We start from the raw sequence: 20,651 nt of genomic DNA, 5'->3' as shown, positions 1-20,651 counted from the left end.
TCGTTTATGACTGGACGCTTATCTTTATTACAAAGTATAATACCATTGGCTTCCGGCCTATTAGCGCGGCGATCGTGCGGACGGTAACGAGGGATTTCGAAATGAAAATCCCGTCTGGGCTCGCGGCACTTTCGCGACTCGACACTTCTTCGATCCGTTTAATGACGTTCCGCGGATCGGTGTCATAACAACCGGCAATTTATCGGTTAATAAATCGGGAACTGGTAGCGGCAATCACCGTCGAGCCATCGAAATACGGAATTTACTTCTTTTTCACCATCTTCCAAGGTGTCGCGTCGTTCAAGTAAATTCTGGTTTTTAAATTGCGCTTGCCTGTTATTGTTTCGTCTTTATATAGACCTGATCGAACTGATCAGATAATTTAGTCCTTCCATAGACTCCGTATTTTATGGTATTCTATTTCCTTCGATTTTTCTGCACAAAACGTATTTTTTCTTAAATTAATGAAACTGATTTCTTTGAAGATGTGTTTGTGATTAATGAAATAGAAAGACGAAACTAATTGTAAGTTGGAAAGTGTCTTTCAGTGTAGCCTATTGAACACTGCAATTGCAGGGTTGATTAATGAATTAAGAAGGTATTATGGAACAGAATTTTGTAAGAGAAGCATTTTAACAAATTTATTCATATTTTCATTTTATTGAAAATTCCCTGCTACACTGTAGATGTGAAATCGAACGCTATTAACGCGAACCTTTAACAATAGAAATAACTAAAATTCTGGAATAATTCTGAACATTTTTGAACATCCTAGAAAAATGAGGTTTTATCGTTGTTTTGTGTCGTCCTTTTTGTTAGAAAAAATAAATTAAACTCTACCTAGAGCTCTAAAGCACGTAAGATACTCTAACTTTACTTAACCCTTTCAGGAAGAATTTTTTTTTAACAAAGCACGCAATAATACAATTCGCTCAAATTTTGCAAAAAAAAAAAAGAAAAATTAGAAGAAGATCGCAGATTAATATCCCAGCAATCTTTGCAAAGTTACCTTGTAACGTACTGTCCCATCAATCTCGAAAGGGTTAAAATACAAAAATCACATGCAGTCCCAAACACTTCAAACTCCCCTAAAAAATGAGACACTGATAGATAAGAACGCTACAGCTAAGAAGGGCAGAGTTTATACGAATCTGTTTAACAGGCCTATCAGAATATAAATACTGCCTATCGAGTCAATAAATCAGACATTATACGAATTCAAGTTTCGAAGTAGGAAGTGATCACGATGATGAATGATACTTTGCAACATATCCACCGTAGGAAACTTATCAACCGGACTCTATATCGACTGAAAGATTGCACAGTGAAAAGCCCTATAACGTCTTGCAACCGGCAATTCTCTACGAAAAGCACACTCCAAAGCTGTTTCACATTCTAGCAACAGACTATTTTCTCTCCGTCGATTTAATCAAACCTCGTTGAATATCAAACCCGATAAATCAACCAGAAGCAAATCAATCCACTTTCGCCTTCACATTCGTCGAATCCCCTCTCTTATCACCGTCTCAAGATCGTCAATGGGACCTCGTTAAGGCCTAGGCGAACAAAGGTGAATCGCCGATTGAACTGTTCAGCTTAATAAAGAACACCGACGTCGAGTTATCGGTTTAAAGGATGATCGATATTAGTCACGATTAAAGCGGCGTCACACACTCGCCATCCCCAGCTGATTCTCTTCAGCTTTGTAACGAGAGCGGTTATTTATTTATCTGCAACCGGCGCAGGCCTGAATGCCACGCGGGATTAGAGACACCGGATCATTATTTATACTTTAGTCACGGTTACGCGTTCTCAAGCCTAGCAGGACGTCATGGCTACTTGAATTAATCATGTGTCACTTGCACGTTCGTATACTCTTACCAACGAACCCCCCTTTTTCCCTCTTTCGTTGCTTTCTTTTTTTCTCTGGGAAAAATGATTAAGACCTCTTCTGTGGAACTGTAATGTACCTCGCGTTGATCAATCGGCCAAGTTGCGAAAGAGCGTTGCAAATAAGACGCGGGTGAAATTATTTATGATCGTTTCTGGTAATTTACTGGTAACTGGAGTTTTTCTATTCGCTAATTGTTATTACAAGAAATGGAGGGGTTTTTGTTTGCTGGTGTAGATTTAATGTGAAACGCGGTAGGGACATTAGAGAGGAGCACCGTAGGCATTGATTGATCGTATACATTGCGTGTAATGTTCTGTTTCTCGAATTCGTCCAAGTTCGTAATTTTGGTAGTTTGTTACAGAAAGACAGTTAAATTTTTCACTCAATCTTGCTAAACGTAAGCGTGCAGCGTAATTAGGTGCACGGTTTTCTTGTTTCTGGATAAGATTTCACGTTAGAAACGTGAGATAGGGAGATGATGGAGTAAAGAAATGTGTAATTAAATATTAATTAATTCTAATAGGATTCGTTAACTTTAGAGACAAGTGTATAGAAAATTATTTAAGGGATGGATTATTTGTGGTGTTGTTCAAAGTGAAATTTGTTTGAACAATTTTTTGTTAGGAAAAATATAGAAACCTTCGCTGAAGAGTTATCTTAAAGAAAATTTTTCAGGAAATATTTTCCGATCTTCTTTCGAAAGTGTGAAACATTAAAATCACTCTCTGTTTTTACACATAAATGTAGTTTTGAATAAAGTGTCTGTACAAATTGCTAATCTGACTAGAAATGTTTTACAATTATTTCATTTATATTGTCGTTTGATACTTTGCTCGTTAGTCTGTCTGATCGATAACAGATACAATCTACTGTCTCACCTTAAAATACCTAATTTTTACTTTGAGACAGTTCAATCGCATTTTCCTGCAATATTTCTGTACACAATTTACACAGAGTTGTAAATAAATTGAATTACCAATTGACAATTTCTCTGATTTGATACGTATCGTGTAAAGAAATCTTACACAGTTACTTATCGTTATGATAGTTACATTTTTCACCAATAAAACCATCCAAAATACGAACTTAAAGAATTTGTATTAAAACTACAAGATTATCACGTAATTTTAAAGTAACAAAGATACACACAATATAAGTGCAGCAATATATTGCCTAAGATTAAATTTAAAAAAGCAAATAACAGATCCACTTTTCTTCGAAAATTCGCACAGATTTAGCTGAAAATTTATAGTTCCGCTTGTCTCGCAATATGTAATACGTATTTGATACTCAACTATGTGGAAAACTGTTCGAACCACGCTGGACGACGTGATATTTACGATATTTGCGATACACGATCCATTAATTTGTGTTTACACAGGGGAGAGATAATCGATAGTAAAACTGATTACGCGATAGTGACCATTAATAATGTTTAGCGTATTATTAAACGACATAAAATTTTCTAGCTACATGTTGCACGATAATTATTCAAATGAAATGTCCCGCGTGGAAGACTGTTACCTATGGCAGCGTGTAACGATGTTGCTGCTTGTTGAATTAATAAATTAACCGGCCAATAGGAATATCGACGAGGCACATTATAATTGGAAAAATTTCGTCTAACATGTATTCCAGAAATTTAATCTGAATGTAACATTCTGTTAACGATTATTAGAATTGGTGACTTACAATTTATTGGTCAAATTTAGTTTCTGTTTATTCTGAAATTTATTTTAAAATTTATTCTGAACTTTACTCTGAAATTCATTCTACATTTGATCTCGAATATCCTAAAATTTATTCTACGCTTAACTTAAAATTTCTTCTGAAATTTATCCCAAGTTCAATCCGTCGAACGAAACATACCCAGAAAAATTCGAAAAACCAGAAATCTGTTAACCGGAAAAAATAAGTGTCCTCAGATTTACAATCTACATACGAAAAACGTGAAACTCTCGAAGCGAAGTTGCAAATGAAGCGAAAATGATAAGGAACGTGTAAATTTCTGTTTAACATTGTTACACCGATTGTTCCGTCTTTGAGCGAAGCGATTACAAGTATTATTTCACCGTCTGACACCGGTAACCAAATTGAATTCAAATGTGCACTACCTGTTCACGATTTATGGCTGCGTCATAAAAATACCTCGTTGAATGCTCTTTCTTCTTTTTGGTCGTTGGGGCCCAGCAGCCGTGAAAGTGCCAACCAGGGCTTAAGTCGTTTGAATACAATGCGATATTCGTCCTGGCGGCATTGCTAATTGCGAAATGTGATCGATCGCACATCAACAAACACTAGTCATGCATGACTAGGATCCAGACTGACTAGATGCTGATCACGATACGCGTAGATTTATATATTCTTGCCTAGAAATAGATCGAAGACATGTTTCTCTCATACGTGATCTCATAGGTCGGGAATGAGATGTGAAATATTAACGTGGAACAATGTTAACAGAAGGGGATATTATTTCACGTGTTTGCGTTTCGACATATAATTTCGATTTGAACCTCTCGCGAGCTACATTTACGAGAAACAATTCGTGACTGTGTATGTTGGCTTATCGAGAATTGAAGGAAAGCTCTTGCGCAACTTTGTGGCTAAACGTGATATCAAGATTGTGAAAACAAATAAAGCAGAATTTTATTTCGATATTTTTGAAAATTAGGTGTCGAATTGAATTCACATAATTCATTCAAAGCTACAGAGTTTCTAACGCGATAGTATTCGCAAGCCGCCAGAAAAATGGCAAAAGGTCATCGACAATAATGGAAATTATTTCGATTCTCGATCTGTTTTCATTTTCTTTGAATAAAATTTTGACTGTGCCCAAAAGTCGGAAGGAATTCATTTCTACAGCGGATCAATGTTAATTATATTTGACTAAGTAAAGTAAGATGATATAATTGGATTAATTAGTGGGTTGTGTTAATAGTGAATCTGTTAAATGCTTTCAGGATGCCGATGTAATCTTGTTGGCTCGATAAGTACCACCTGTGACATCGTAACAGGACAGTGTCAGTGCAAGCCTCATGTGACTGGTAGACAATGCGACCAGTGTATGGTGAGTCCATTAAGATAAAGACAAATTGGAACTTATCAAACTTGTTCTATCTCTATGAATTAATTTCGTTCGATTTTTCTTCGAATAAATACAAATTTAACATGTCTTGTTGCATTGTAAATATACTATGCAGTTGATCGATCTATGAATAAATTAGAGATTTGCATAATAATGCTAAATTGTATTATTAAATCTGTTAAGATAGGAATCTGTTCTAAATGTTAAGCGAAACATTACTTGAAAATAAATTGTATACAAGTCACATAAGAAATCCGTCATTGTTATGGGGTTATTCAAAAACAATGAATAACGTGCTCTTGTTTCTTTAGAAAATTGATAAACTGAATATTGATAACTTGAAAATTGATTAATGGAATAGTAATAATTTGAATATTGACGAATAGAAAATTGATAACTTGAATATTGATAAATTGAAAATCGATCTATTTTAATTTGCATGTTAACAACGTTGTCACATATTTTCAATAAGTTTCTCTACTTTTCCCTCGTAAGTTTGGTTTCTGGGGTTCAACAACGGGAGCAGGATGCGCTCCTTGCGGCTGCGATCTTATAGGATCGTACAATTCTTCTTGTCACGACAGCGCAGGACAGTGTTATTGCAAACCCGGAGTAGCTGGCTCGCGTTGCGACAACTGTCTACCTGGGTATTACGGATTTTCATCGAACGGATGTCAAGGTAAATATTTCACACTTTTCTAGCGATTATTTCGAACTCTATCAACTCTAGAATTTCATCTCGTTGTATCCGCTTAGAATCGCTAAATTATGAAAATTAGTCGCTCTTCGACAGAAAATTCTATCGCAAAACGATCGAATCTTTAACCTAATTTTTTCTGCCTTCACAGTGTGCGATCCGTGCGTGAGACCAGGTCACATTTGCGATCCTGACACAGGTCGATGCGTCTGTCCAACCTTGACCTTTGGCGAGCATTGCGACAGGTGCAGGCCAGGTTCATGGGACTTGGTCCCAGGAGTTGGATGCAGGCCTTGTGCGTGCACTCTTGGCTCGACGAAGTCTCAGTGCGATTATCAGGGACAATGCCCCTGTAGAATAGGCTACGACGGGCTTAGGTGCGAGAGATGCGCCAAGGGATACTATGGCTACCCTAGGTGTCGACCTTGCAGCTGCAGTCTGGAGGGTACCTTGCAGTGTGACAACGAAATCTGCGATTGCAACGAGGAGGGACAGTGTCCTTGTAAGGTATGCCTAATTTTACCTTTCTTGTATTAAGAATTCTCTACTTAGGTGAAAATTTAGACTCTCTGTTCTTCACAGTTAGATAGTATCTACAAATTTTCATTTATTCTTATCACTACAGAACGGCACAAAGAGTACCAAATATGATACGATAGACAAATTTAAGAAAAGCAGTGACTCAGTATCTTGCAGCAAAATCTGAAAAATTATCAGAAAACTGTGATTTGACGGTGATTTGATGTTGAAATTAAAATTTGTCGTCCGGATGAAATGCACATTGTTTACAATTCGATCTGTCTTTATTAAAATTACTTTCAATTAGTGCTTTTCGTGTTTACGGGAAATCCTACTGTTTCGATGTAGGAACTGGTGCTTGGAAGGCAGTGCAATCAGTGCAAAGAAGGTACGTTCGGTTTAGCAATGGACAATCCGAAAGGTTGCACCGAATGCTTCTGTTTTGGAAGAACAGCTTCTTGCCAGCAAGCTGGTCTCAGTTGGGGACAACGAAGATTAACACGTCCACGAATTCTTTATCTCAACGACACTAACAACGACATCGTAGTAAGTATCACGCTGTTATTTGAAATAAAAAACGTTGAAGAAAGAGTACAATTTTTACGATATAAAATAATTTTAAGTTAAACTTTCTCTCTCTGTTTCGTACACAAAATTGATGTTCTAATTTAAAAAAAAAAAAAAACAACTTTAAACGATGTAATATCTTCCTCGATAGGTTTCCAAATTTAGATCTCAGATTATCTTATCCCCTGTTAACGGTGGTTTGAACATAACCAATGGACTTTCCACGATTTCTGATGTCGAAGGTGATGTCACTATACCGTCAAACTTGTATTACAATTATCCACTCTATTGGATGCTGCCCGGATCTTTCCTCGGTGACAAGGTAACTTCGTGTGTTTAAAATCAGATAATTAAATTAATTTTTTGTCGTAAAACCACTAAAAAATTGCGAAGTAGAGCGATATAATGTAATTCGGTATTCAAGGTTGTGTCCTATGGAGGATTTTTGAGATTCACAACCTCGACAGAAGGTGGAATACCTCTGAGATCAACTTTTCAATATCCAATCGTGCAGTTACAGGGAAACAATAAAATTGTCTTAGAATATTATTTACCCTCGCCAATGAATAACGATCACTACGAAGTCAGGTATGAAAAATTCTGATTGAACATATTTTGTTCATCTACTTTCGTTCATTCTTTGCACAATCACATTTACTCATTTCAGATTCCACGAGTCTTTGTGGCAGTTGCAAAATAGACCTGATTACAGAGTCACAAGAGAGGTACTTATGGTTGCATTGCAAAATTTGCAATACATACTGGTGAAAGCTTCCGACAATGCAGAATTTACGAAAGCAACGTATGTTAATTTTTAAATTGCTTCGCTGCTTTTATTTTCATCAATTTTCGTGTCTTACCCTATGTCATTAGCAATAAATAAAAATTATATTTGGAAATTGATTATAGCCCTTTTCAGCCAATTTTTATCCAAATTTTATAAATCTCATTTTATCTGCCCTATTGTCTTACTATGACAATATTATTATCAGCCAAGTTTACTGATAATAGTTATTAATTTTTCTCTTATGAAAATGTGGAATTGCGATCAATCGTAATGATCTTCTCCTCACGAACGTAGAGCAATCAGGTTGCAGAGGGTGAAATATTAAAGAAAACAAATTCTTTACATTCTTCTTTCACATATCCTGCTACCAAGATCGCACGAATCCCTCGTGAATTTATAATTACGTTAAATTTTAGCTTACTTGAAGCTTCTTTAGACGCCGCAGTTCTAACACCCACGCACACTCCACCGTTCGCTACGGGTGTTGAAATTTGCCAGTGTCCACCGGAATACAACAGCACTTCCTGTCAAGATCCCAGCATCGGATACCATAGATGGTATAAAACGACAACAGTCACATCTACCATCGTTATCGATCTTATCGGAGAAGCGAGACGTTGTCAATGTAATGGAAGATCTACGATCTGTGACATAGAAACAGGACATTGCTTGGTAAATTCTTTGAACGAAACACTATTCTAACAAGATATCGTCGGTCCTATTTTCTCCTTTTTATAAATTTTGTAATTTCAAATTACGGCCGTTGATACGTTGGATTTTATTTGCTTGAAAAGTTTGGCAGATGGAGATTGTTAAATTCAAGGAAACGTGTGAAATTGCGTGTAAATTTAATGGCTGTTCTAAATGTTTAACTTGGGATAAATGTATCATTTTCTTTCCTCTGGAACATTTGACAAGGGACTGCAGAGAAACCAAAAGGGATATCAGGATGGAAGACGTAGCGAGTGGGAGACGTAGAGTGGATGGTAACACCAGAGAGAATATTAAAGTAGAAGGGAGGGGCAACAATTAATGGGTAATAAGTAGGGTGATAAGTGAGTAGAGTAGGGAATGTGAATGGAGGAGAGAGACAGAGAACGAATCGAATGAGTGAATAAGATAGTTTTATAAAACGTAGGTTATTGTAAACCAAGTCCAATTCATGGCTGTGAGGCTGAATAAATAAATCTATATACTATCATTTTCTTTCCTATAAAAAAAAAAACACTTTAAATACAATCAGAAGAGCATTGATATCACGTCAATATTTCACGACGAAATCTAACACCTTTGTCACAGAATTGTCGAGGAAATACAACAGGGTCAAGATGCGATGTCTGCGCAGACAGTTTCTACGGACATCCAGATTTTGGCTGCAAACCGTGCCCTTGCCCACAAGTAGATAAAAGATTTTCAAACACTTGCATGGTTCTTGCCGATGCGGAACCGATCTGCATTTGTAAACCTGGTTTGTATATTTGCTACACTGTTAATTATTTCCCCCAAAATTAATCAAAAAACGAAGCAGTATTTACGAAACTTTAATACGGTCGCTAAATGAAAAATGTCAGAATATTAAATTTCCAAATTCCAAATAATTCTCTAATTCTTACTTTATTCTACTTGCATTCTAAAATACTATTCGTACTGTATTTTTCTATATTTTGAATTGCTGAAAAATCTCTCAAGATACGTTTCTAAAGAAACGCAATATTTACGAGGGCAAATGAGGATATCTGCATTTTCACAGGATACTCTGGTAGAAAATGTGAGCGATGCTCGTCCGGATATTACGGATTTCCACATTTTCCCGATGGCAAATGTACGCCGTGCAATTGCAATCCTGCTGGAAGTTGGAACGACGAATGTGACACGGAAACGGGACAATGCAGATGCAGAGCTGGATCTACGGGGCGTGATTGCTCTGAATGCACCGCGTATCGCCACGTTTATATAAATAATGTCTGCACGTGTAAGTAAGAAACGCGGAAACCCTTTTTGTTCCAATTGCATACGCAGCATTTCGCAGGAAAATCTTTTATCTTATATACTTTAACACGATTTATATCGACAATTAGAAATTTGGAACATTACATCGTGGATTTTCTGGTAAAACACGCTAAAACAATATTATTAATTTAGAGTAAGTAAACCCGTGAATTTTTTCATTCGGTATATTCTACCAGTGTACTCGGGACATCTGAGCGAATGAAATATTAAAAGGAAAATAAAATACAAAACACAAAGTTACGCAAATATTATCTAATTCGTCCAATATTCCTTTAAACGATTGAAAAAGAGAAATTTAATAAAATAGTTCTAACATGTTCGAATTGTAGATTTTAATATCTCATTTTTGTTAATTATATTCAATGTTATTTTTCACTAGCGTGTAACGATAATTGTACCGGAATACTACTCGACACCGTGGCTGTGCTTTCTCAAGAATTAGCAGAAGGCACTACACACATAGCCAATGGTTACATTCCTCCTCCATGGGAAGATTTATCGCACATTGACTCGAATGCGACTGCTTTTTTCGAGGATATAGATCTTCAGAATACACTGAAACAAAGAATGAAAAATATCCCCTGGCACGATTACAAAAAGCTCACGAACAATGTGGAAATATTGCTGAAAACTGTACGTAGCTTAATTAAATAGAAGCTTGAAAAAATTAATTCGTTAGAATATTATATCAGTGTTAATTTTCTAGGCGAACGAACAAGCGAAGCGTGCAGACACTTTTAAATCCAAGTCCAGCGATTTGAAGAACAACATGTTCAGCGGAAAAATTGAATTGGATAATCTTAGGAAACACATCGAAGGTTTTGAACTAGTTCTCGAAACGTTTGCTAAATGTTAGTCGTAAATAAATGATTATAATTTTTCTGATTTCAGATACGGTCTTTTTGTTGAATCAGTACGGTAACGATAATAAGAGAATAGAGATCAAGAAGGCGTTGAAAACGGCGAAAATGATTTTGAACGGCATGAAAGCCGTGAATTTGTCGAAGAAGACGATGGAAATAGAAAACTTCCTCGAGTTAGTATCAACATAAATCTTCACGTAGCCTGATTTATTTATTTTCTTCCCGTTTCAACGAAGAATGATTTTTCATAATTGCACGTTTCTACGCAAAAGCTTTATAAATTGTGATTTTTGTTTCTAATCGGAGTTAATAATGACTTAAAATTTAAATAACAAAGAATTTAAATTAACTTAAATTACTACTGACCTAAAATTTAAATTAACCCTCTATGGGCCGAATATTTTTCTTGACTGTAACAGAATTTATGTAACGTAAAATTAGCAAATATCGACCTATAAATACAGAATAACAGTGAATTCAGCAGTTTCGACAATTTTATCATAACGAATACGTACTGTAACTTTGAAGTAACAACGGTTATCAAGAAAGTTACTGGTTAATAAGGAGACCATTTTGTGGAAGAAAGTTCAATTATTTAATAAAATATCGATATATTAGTGTAGGGGATTTCTGTGGAGGGATAGTAACTCGAACGGACTTTTGACTATACTACATTTATTAATAGTTCATATCGCTATGCTAAAGATGTGGCTCGATCAATCGCTGGATTCACACTCCCTTTCGCACCCTCGCATTCGCCCTAATGTCATCTTGCATACATGCACACTTTTCCGTAGAAGAAAACACTCACGCACTCCTCGCCTGATTACTAAAACTAAACATTCGTTCAATATCTTTCGCGCTATCCCAAACACTCGACCTGGCACGCCGGTCCTTACCGCTCCGGTCATAGACCCTCACGCATTCACACAGACAACGCATTCATACAAACAACGCACTCACGCTCGGTCATCCCTACATTAGTATGTGACTTGAAAGTTACACGGGCCCATAGAGGGTTAAATTGAAATTTTTTGAAACATAACAGGGACGTCGCTGAATACACTGATTGGTTAAATTCCTTGTACGACCCAACGGAACCATTAGCGATCGCCCAAGACGACGCCGAAGAATATTCTGAGAAATTAAACGACATGAGAAGTATCATAGAAGATACAATGGAAACACTCTTCACCTACGACGGTTTATACAACAGTATTAATCAGACGCTTTTGGACGCTAGAAATAATTGCAACGAGGTCAAGATACTGCACAATAAAAGTAACGAATCCGTTACCGAAGGGGAAAAGCTGACAAACGAAACGCGTGGTTTCATTATCGATTTGCAAAATAACATTCAAGTGCGTATAATTACAGCGAATAGAATTAATCGACACTCCAAATTTTTTGGAGAAAAGTATCTTAGAAAGGCAACTTCAAGGGGGATTCTGCAAAATTTACCCACGTCATTTTTAACGTTTGAAAAAGAATCATAATTACAACGTAGGACATCAAACATCACACAACTCTGAATTTAACTTTTTCTCCATAAATTATACGATTTTTTAAATACTCATAAACGCAAATTCTTTGTGTTTTCACCCCTAAAATCGTTCCATTGCCGGGACAAAAAAATGGTTTCGTTATTACTATCACTTGAACTAAATTTCTGCAAAGTTTCAAATTTTCTCGAAATCTTTAGACTTTCGAATTCCCCTTGTAAGTGAGACATCATATTTTTTGACGATTGTAAAACTTTCCGTATTTAGAATATACACTATCGTACGAATTCACAGAATTCAAGTGCAAGATATTTCTGCAACCCTTCCTTTTTTCTATTCTTCAAGTTGTAGCTTATGCAGTAATTTCAATTCAATTTCGTACACTTTGCGTATGTACAAACGTACGTTATCTCGGTTATTAATATTAATGAGAAGTAATGGTAGTAGTAACATCCTATCGAGAAATATTTTCAAGGAAGATACATTAAATTACAGGATCTTCCGGAACTGCGTAACAAATTAACATACTGGTTTGATAAATTGAATATGAAGGAAGAACTGCTGTTCAGATTAAATTACGAATATAACGACACGTACGTGATACCAGCAGTTGCACACGTGAAGAATTTATCGAACTACATTGATCAGTATATCAGGTAAAGGAGAATTATTTATTTTCATTCTTATACACCTTCATTTATATTATCTCGTTACATCTGATACTATTTAAATAGTCAAGCAATAATAAACATTGCGTAACAGCCAGATAAAGAAATAATCCACAAAACAAATAGTTAAATTATTCAAAAAGAAAATCGAATCAACAGAAAGGGAAATATTTTCAATTCAATATTTATCGAATATTACGAAAGTGGCCAAAGTCGTATATTTTTCGTTTCGAGATATTTAGAATTTGAACAAATGTTTAATACTTGCTCCTACAGTATAAATCTTTTCTGTGAGAAAATCGACGCAACACAAAGTAAACGATAAATTTAATTTTCTTAGAATTTTGACTTGGACAATTTTCATAGTCACCAGCAAAAAGTATAACTTGACTATTTAAGAGAAATATTCAGAAAATGCTTCGCACTGGTCCTGTAATTTTAAATAACACACGATACGATACGATAGAAAATCAAATGAAATAAAATTTGATAAAGAGTAGAGGACAGCTCCAGTTGCGAATAAATGAACGATATTTAATTGTACGGTATTATTTTATGTAATTGACGATCGATAACTTGATAAAGTGCAACTTGGCGTTTCTGCCGAGCAGTCTGTTTTCCGAAACAAGAAACATCGCAGCTAGCCCGCTGAAGGCCAGTCAAGCGTACAAGAATATCGTCGATAGCATAAGAACTGCGAATGTCACAGCGATGGCAGCTAAAGATATTGCTGAAGAAACGTACAACAAGGTATGGAAACGCGTTTTCGTCAATGGACATTTTCGAAAATAGCCAATTTCACGGTGGCAATCTCTTTATCAGACATTTCCCGAGGGCCCTAAATCCAAGTCACTGTTGGATACCGCTAAAGAAATATCGCTAGCATCTACCGAACAAAGAGACAGCGCGAAGAAACATAGGACGTTGGTGCAAGACGCGAGCGACGGATTGGATCTTGAGAAGGAAGCTGTGAATACTTTGAAGAACACACTGAACACTACTGGAATCAAAGATAACGAGATCAATGTGAAATTGCAGGGTTTGCAGAACGATAGTAAGAAGTGTATGTCGATTTTACTGCAGTGGTTTATTTGGAGTAATAAAAATTGAAAAGTCGAAACTCGTGAAATAATAAATTAGTTAAAGTGAATAATTGGCAGTAATAAAAAATGAAAAGTCGAAACTCGTGAAATAATAAATTAGTTAAAGTGAATAATTGGCAGTAATAAAAATTGAGAAGTCGAAACTCAAAATTTTCATCTACCGATGAATTTTTCTTTTTTGTTAAATTGTATATTTCTTTATGAAATTTTTGTACGGTACCAATGAACCGTTTGATTTTCCACGATATTGTAGGTTTTCCACAATTTTAAATAATTTTCTATAAACTATTTCTATTAAAATGTCGAACTGAGGTATTCTTGTATTAATTTCTAGTACGTGAAAATGTTTACACTATACTGAACGAGAACGAAAAGGTGTCGGAAGACGTTAACAGTGCGCAGAGGCTCGTTGAAGATTACAACGAAGGAATTGCTGATAGATTGAAGCCGAAATTGTACGAATTGAAAAGAGAAGGCGATTCGAAGATTAGTTTGGCTAGTGAAAAGCGTAAGACTGATCAAGTTTTCAATTACAATGTAAACCTGTATTATACTTAATTTTTCTTAAATTTCTATTTAAAAGGAAACATTTATTTCAGTGACGGAAGCACTCAGCAACATAAAGAAAGCAGACGCGAAGCTAATAAGTCTGTCGAACGCTGCTGTGAAAAGGAAAAATGAATTCGACAAATGGAACGACACTTTAGCTACGAAATTGCAGAAACTCAAGGACAAAATTGCCGAAGCCAGAAACACAGTAGACGGAGTAATGAAAATTTGATTTTTCTGATTCGAAAATAAATCGAAAAATTCTAAATGACACTTCCCTCCGCAGATTCGCGTTTCTTTGATGTCAGCTGATGATAAAAAGTGCATTCGATCCTACAAACCGTCCACGTTGCAGCCAACATCGACAAATACAATCGTGATGACTTTTGCACTTCCGAAAGGAAAGAAAGAAGGCTCTCTATTTTATTTACCAAGCAGCGCAAACGTAGGTGTACTATTTCCTTTCAATATAGGCATTTTAAAATGTTCAATGGAATAAAGTAGTTCGTTTTATTTGTTGCTTACTTTCAGGACGATTTTCTTGCTTTGGAGATCTTCGACAGGAAAGTGAGATTCATTTGGAACGTTGGAGGAGGAACGGGAATTCTTACTCATCCTGAGGAGATCAAGAGCGGTGATTTTCAGGATGATAAGTTCTGGTACCGAATTGAAGCTGAAAGGTGATACATTGTTTAACATTAATAGATCATCGATCAAAATTACATTGTAAAACTGATAATCAAATTTTTACTCTACGCATGATTTTATTGTTTATTATTGTTCTTTATAAAAGGGTCACTTTATTGGGTCAAAAAAGACCCAGAGACCTTAAGTGTGTAGTCGAACAGAAGAACACACTAGGATTAATGCAATTTATTTAGAAAACAGAATAAGAAAACAGAAGGATTTTAATTATTTAATATTTTACAAATTTCTAAAAATCCTAATTAATTCTGTTAAATGAACAGGTATTTCATAACGGACTTTAACGATTTTCAGGGTGCGTCACCTGGGTAAACTTCAAGTACGAAGACAATCATCTTTAACCGGAGGATATCCAGTGATGAATTCGACAAACTCTGAATACGGTCGTTTCGATATAACCACCTTAGATCGCGTCTGGATAGGAGGAATTCCAAGCTATCAACGCAAAAGAAGCGAGCTGATCTCGTCCAGTGGACTTCCAGGTTGTGTGCACCAAGTTATTCTAGATGGAAAACCCATAGGTCTGTGGAATTTCATCTCAACTGCGGCGGAAATGGCTTGCAAAGCTTGTGTGGAAGGGTAATTGAAGACAGATTACGAATTTTCCTTAATTTTTTCAATGTATCAGAATGACTATTTGCATATATTTTAAATGTTACAGAGTGGAAGATCCTAGAGATGACATAGCGTACAGCTTCAATGGAGAAGGCTATGCAGTGATAAACAGAGTTCCTTCAGGACCCTACAATAAATACACGTTTGGAGTGTCGATTAGCTTCCGAACTTACGATGAAAATGCCTTGCTATTTATGGCTATTAATCCAGAAAATGTATGTTACCTTCAAGCACTCTTTATTTGTAATACTGTATTAAAATATCAGGTCCAAAAATGTACAAATAACTATAGTTCAGTTTAGAAAAACATTACTATAAATTTTCACTTATTTAAGTTCATAAAGACACTATCCCCATAATAGAATTTTATTAATTTTTTTCTCTCTATCAATGATATTTCCTCAAACTTCACATTTACAAAATTGACATTTTAAAAGCTCTATACAAGCACTTGTGTTACCCAATATTTCCAAATTATGATTTCTGTGAACTTACTATTTTTCTTCCTTTATTACTGAATTTAGTCGTTATACATTTAATAGTCATTCTGCTCTTCCCAAACACTTATCAATTTTTGAAAAGATTAGCAATTAATTTTCCACATAATTCCTCACATTTCTATTCAGATTAAGCGTAATTGTACTTGATATTCCTTCATTACAGTATCAGCACATCATGATATTCCTGCTAGAGGGAAAAGTAATCCTGCACATTGGTTACGGTGGCAACATCAGCATGGAGATGTCTTCGAAATTCAAGCACAACACCGGAAACTGGACGAAAGTGGACGCGTCTAGGTATTATCAGCCGCGTAAAAACATTGAAAAATGTAGTCTAAGCATCGGAGGAGAAGCGGACAAGAGAATAGGCGCACCTGCGCCTCAGCCTAAGAAAGAAGACATCCCTGATTTCCTTCAGGCTAAATATTACTTCGGTGGTGTTCCACCGAGTTTCCGTGCAGAGAAATTAATGTTACCCTCTCAAGTCTCTTTCCTTGGGTGTATGTCTAATATTATTGTCGAGGATGGCTACGATCCAATGGCGGAGCAGTATTACGGAGTCGAGCCTACTTGTGGAAATAAGGTGGGCCAGATGAAGAATAAGAATTAATTGTTGGAAAATTTTGAACTATTGAAAATTGAGATAAATTCCCTTCCATCTTTTTTCTCTTGTTTTGACTACAATTAGAATATTGATATTTTGTTTTAGTCATATTTTTGGGGGAGTTTATGAAGCCTAAAAATATTTATTTAAAGGAATCAATCTTAATCTTGCATGGAAAATTTGGCTTGTATATATGACAGTGTCTGACAAAATAATTGATATTATCAAGCAATTGTATATATAAGTTTACATTCTTTTCTTCAGCCATTAAAAATAGTAGGATTTTACGGAGACGGTTATTTGCAACATACAGCGTTCACGCTGCATAAAAGAAACTCTACGGTGAGTTTCTCGTTTAGAACGATGCAGGAAGAGGCTGTGCTTCTTCTCTCTACTTTCGAAGGACAGGAAGAACGTGTCACTAATATTCGGCACGCGAATGAAGAATCAAATGTAAGAATTCTTTTTTTTTTTACATAAATAATTGCCCACTCTTGCAGTAATTTAAGTCAAACAAACGAGAGATTTGATTACTTGCATAATAAAATTTGAGAAACTAAATTCGATGAAATCTTAATATTTATTTGTAAGATTTCCTCAAATTAATATAATACTTATTTTCAAGTTAATACCACCGATTTTTCTCTTTGATAATTTCATTCATTCTTCCAGAGAGAAAATTATTATTCGGTGTGCATAATCAACGGACAAGTGCAAGTGCGTATGAACGCCGGAAGAGGAGAGCTCCTTTTACAATCGAACGACACTTTCAACGACGGAAGATACCATTCGATAACGGTTATCAAAAAACGAAAAGATGTCGAATTGCGAATAGACGATGCTTATCAGACCGCAGGTAGACTACCCACCAGTGCGGCCATCAGAGCTCCTGAAGGAAACGGAGGGCTGTTCTTCGGAGGCTTGCCGATACTTATTAATAATACGAAAATGATTGGTACCGTCACTCCTCTGTACGGTGCGATCAGAGATGCAATATTTGACGATAGGCAAGTAAAAAATATAAGCTTTTCCTGAGGTTATCAGTTTCGAGCACGCACTTATCGGTCGTCCTGGACCAAGCATGGGAAGAGACCCTCCTAGTTACACAGCATCGGCATCACTCTCAAGAGGGTTGTCTACTCAACCAGAAGGGTGTCAAAAAGTACCCTACTACTCTTTAGAAGCTGGTGCTCTGAAATTCGGAGACAAGCCGAATAGTCACACCCAGCTGTATTTAAATTTTAAAAAATTTTGGGAGAAGAAATACGCCATAGAATTTGATTTCCGGACCTATTATCCAAATGGCCTGTTGTTTATCACTCCAGTATGTAAAAAGAGCTCTCAAAAATACTGGACAAGCTTAATTGTGGAAATTTTCAAAAAATGATAATATTGAAAAAATCATTATTGAAGTATTTTTCTTTTCTATTTTATAGGGTTTAAGACCCAAGCACTACCTCATGGTCGTAATACGAGACGGGCAGCTTCTGCTGTTGGTGAAGAGCAAAGTTAAAAAGGAAATGCAATTTAGAACACCATTCAACGATGGTAATTGGCATCATGTAGTGATTAGTCACGACGAGAGGAAATTAACGTTACTCGTGGATTCCCAAACGCCACGTACAATTAAAGTGCCGAGAAAGATTGGATTGGCTTCTATGATGTATATTGGAGGGCTACCTGAGAGTGGGACACTGATACCTGAACAAGTTGTGGTGAAACTTGAGACACTGAAAGGGTGTATCAGAGGGTTGAGGATTAATGGAAATGTGTACGATATGGTTGGTTCCACGAGCAGAGCGTATCAAGTGGGACAGTGTTTCCCAAATGTTGAAAGTGGAGCTTATTTCCAAGATGAAGCATATGCTATATACAGTAAGATATCAAATTTGTATTCTCTATTTTAATTTTCAAATATTACTAGCTATTTCATTCATCATTCGTTCTTTTTACTCTGTACAGAATGTAGTAAAATTAGATTGAATCTATAGATGGTAAAGTTAACAGTAGAAAAGATTGAATAATTCAATGATAATTTCTTGCTGAAAGAAAACCTATGCTTTGATTTTTAAAGAGAAGTGCAATTAAACTCAATTTCCCTCTTTACTACTTCTTTGTAAACAAAGCTTAATTGAACAATGTAAAACTGAAGAACTTGATAAATTAATAAATGATATCTTTCTCCTTTCTTTTTCAGAGAGAAATTTTGAACTGGGTGCTGTATTGGAACTTCAATTGGAATTCAGAACATCAGAATTGTCGGGCGTTTTACTTTCAATAACGGCACCTGGCAATTCACCTTCATTGTCATTGGAGCTAAATAATGGTAAAGTGATCATGTCGGGCGACCTGGGAGACAACAATCCGTTGTATGTAGAACAACGTTTCACTAGTCCATACACAATTTGTGACAATCAATGGCACAGAATACAAGCAGTTTATAATGATGAAGAGTTGGCCCTGAAAGTTGATGAGATGGATCAAAAGTATGGCCTTCCGGCCAACGTCAATTATCATATAATGGATTCTACAGTCTCTGGACCTTTATACATTGGTGGTTTGCCAGGTAAAAAAATGATCAATCTTTCCTTCTATCAGTTATTTCCTGTTGAAAACTGTAGTATTTCAATAAGTAAACTATGACATCTTTAAGAGCATCATTCAAACTTTGAAAACTGTAGTAAAACTGTAGCATCATTTAAGCTTTGTTGATTGAATTAATTAACATTTTATGAAGTGTTAATGAAACTATCATAATGTAAGGAAGAATGTAATATAGATGATTTTTATAAATACAAATGAATGACAATGTTGCAGCCTCTGCTCCAAAAGGAACATTAATAACAAGGGATCATTTCAATGGATGTATAAGAAATGTGATGATAGGGGGAGAGAGACGAGATTGGACAGACATGGATGAGTTACATAATATTCACTTGAGCTCCTGCCCAGTACAATGATAATCAGTACAATGTGTGAACTCCTCTGAGTCATTCAATTTAGTTCCAAAGACTGTTCAAAGGATGCACAATGCTCGAAACGTTTCTATGAACTGTGTTCAATGCAATTTCACACCGAGATCAAGTGCCATATCATGATGGGAAATTCTTTAATCATTAAGACATAAGATTAAACCAAGCCAAGAGATGCTAACATGCAAATGCATGAAATTTACATCGATGTTTCTCAAACTTGTTTTTATTGCTGCCAAATCTCACGGTAACAAATTCTTACACAACACTAGTGAAAATTTTCTCTACCTTTCTACGTGTTTTTTAACGATAAGTTTATATTTATATTAAAAATAATTTGTGAAAAATTAACATGCAATGAATACAATATAAAAATGACGAGTTAATATTTACAATTTGTACATAACAGAATTCTATATCTACTTATTCTATCTAAAGCTATTTAAAATAAATCGGTACCAAGAAACACAACAAATTTTCGAAAAATGAATAAAGAAATTTATAAAATCTTGAAATTACGCGTTAGAAAAATTAATAATGAAAATTGGAGTCGTAATTTCGAGTCAAAAGTTTAAGCATATATATATTTTGAAATTAACAAAAGAATTAGAAATTTAACTTCTGTTTCTATCGAAAAATCGAATTCGAATTGTCATAACCGTTAATGCGTTTTCTTTATCATTGCATATAAAGTGAAAGTAGTCAGAAAATATTGACACATACCTTAGAAAACAACGATGTAAGGTATAAGCAATTCGTTGCACTCATATTACCATTCCAATACTTATTTTAATTATAATATTCACAATAACGTCTTGAAGGTACACTTTATGAAGAACGTCATCTTCCCGCGCCTTAACGCGAATCTTTATATTTCAACGAATACAACGTTCGTCAAAATTGAAATCGAAAATTATGAAAAATGTTAAAAGCTAAAAGAAAAATTAACTTAATAAAAGAAATTATAATTCGTTTATTTAAATCAATTTAATTTAATTGTAAAAATGAAAA

General features: G+C 35.4%; 1 protein-coding gene across 1 annotated transcript in view; it reads left to right on the top strand.

The window, feature by feature from the left end:
* Positions 1-19,898, top strand: part of LOC108577828 (laminin subunit alpha-1) — a 105,645-nt gene extending 85,747 nt beyond the window's left edge. Inside the window, 30 exon segments of the mRNA XM_017941071.1 lie at positions 4,855-4,961; positions 5,475-5,658; positions 5,828-6,183; positions 6,544-6,741; positions 6,914-7,084; positions 7,187-7,350; positions 7,430-7,564; positions 7,966-8,221; positions 8,849-9,017; positions 9,300-9,521; positions 9,939-10,192; positions 10,266-10,377; positions 10,451-10,595; positions 11,471-11,783; positions 12,420-12,580; positions 13,204-13,342; positions 13,415-13,655; positions 14,030-14,203; positions 14,295-14,461; positions 14,531-14,689; positions 14,776-14,924; positions 15,244-15,528; positions 15,611-15,779; positions 16,228-16,647; positions 16,933-17,121; positions 17,341-17,694; positions 17,696-17,992; positions 18,105-18,543; positions 18,866-19,234; positions 19,486-19,898. Coding sequence (XP_017796560.1) covers positions 4,855-4,961; positions 5,475-5,658; positions 5,828-6,183; positions 6,544-6,741; positions 6,914-7,084; positions 7,187-7,350; positions 7,430-7,564; positions 7,966-8,221; positions 8,849-9,017; positions 9,300-9,521; positions 9,939-10,192; positions 10,266-10,377; positions 10,451-10,595; positions 11,471-11,783; positions 12,420-12,580; positions 13,204-13,342; positions 13,415-13,655; positions 14,030-14,203; positions 14,295-14,461; positions 14,531-14,689; positions 14,776-14,924; positions 15,244-15,528; positions 15,611-15,779; positions 16,228-16,647; positions 16,933-17,121; positions 17,341-17,694; positions 17,696-17,992; positions 18,105-18,543; positions 18,866-19,234; positions 19,486-19,628 — 6,641 coding nt within the window. The 3' untranslated portion in view covers positions 19,629-19,898.
* The last annotated feature ends 753 nt before the right edge of the window (positions 19,899-20,651 follow it).

Source organism: Habropoda laboriosa, unplaced genomic scaffold (assembly GCF_001263275.1).
Source record: "Habropoda laboriosa isolate 0110345459 unplaced genomic scaffold, ASM126327v1 scaffold32, whole genome shotgun sequence".
Lineage (NCBI taxonomy): Eukaryota > Metazoa > Arthropoda > Insecta > Hymenoptera > Apidae > Habropoda > Habropoda laboriosa.
This window is presented reverse-complemented; position numbering and strand designations above follow the sequence as displayed.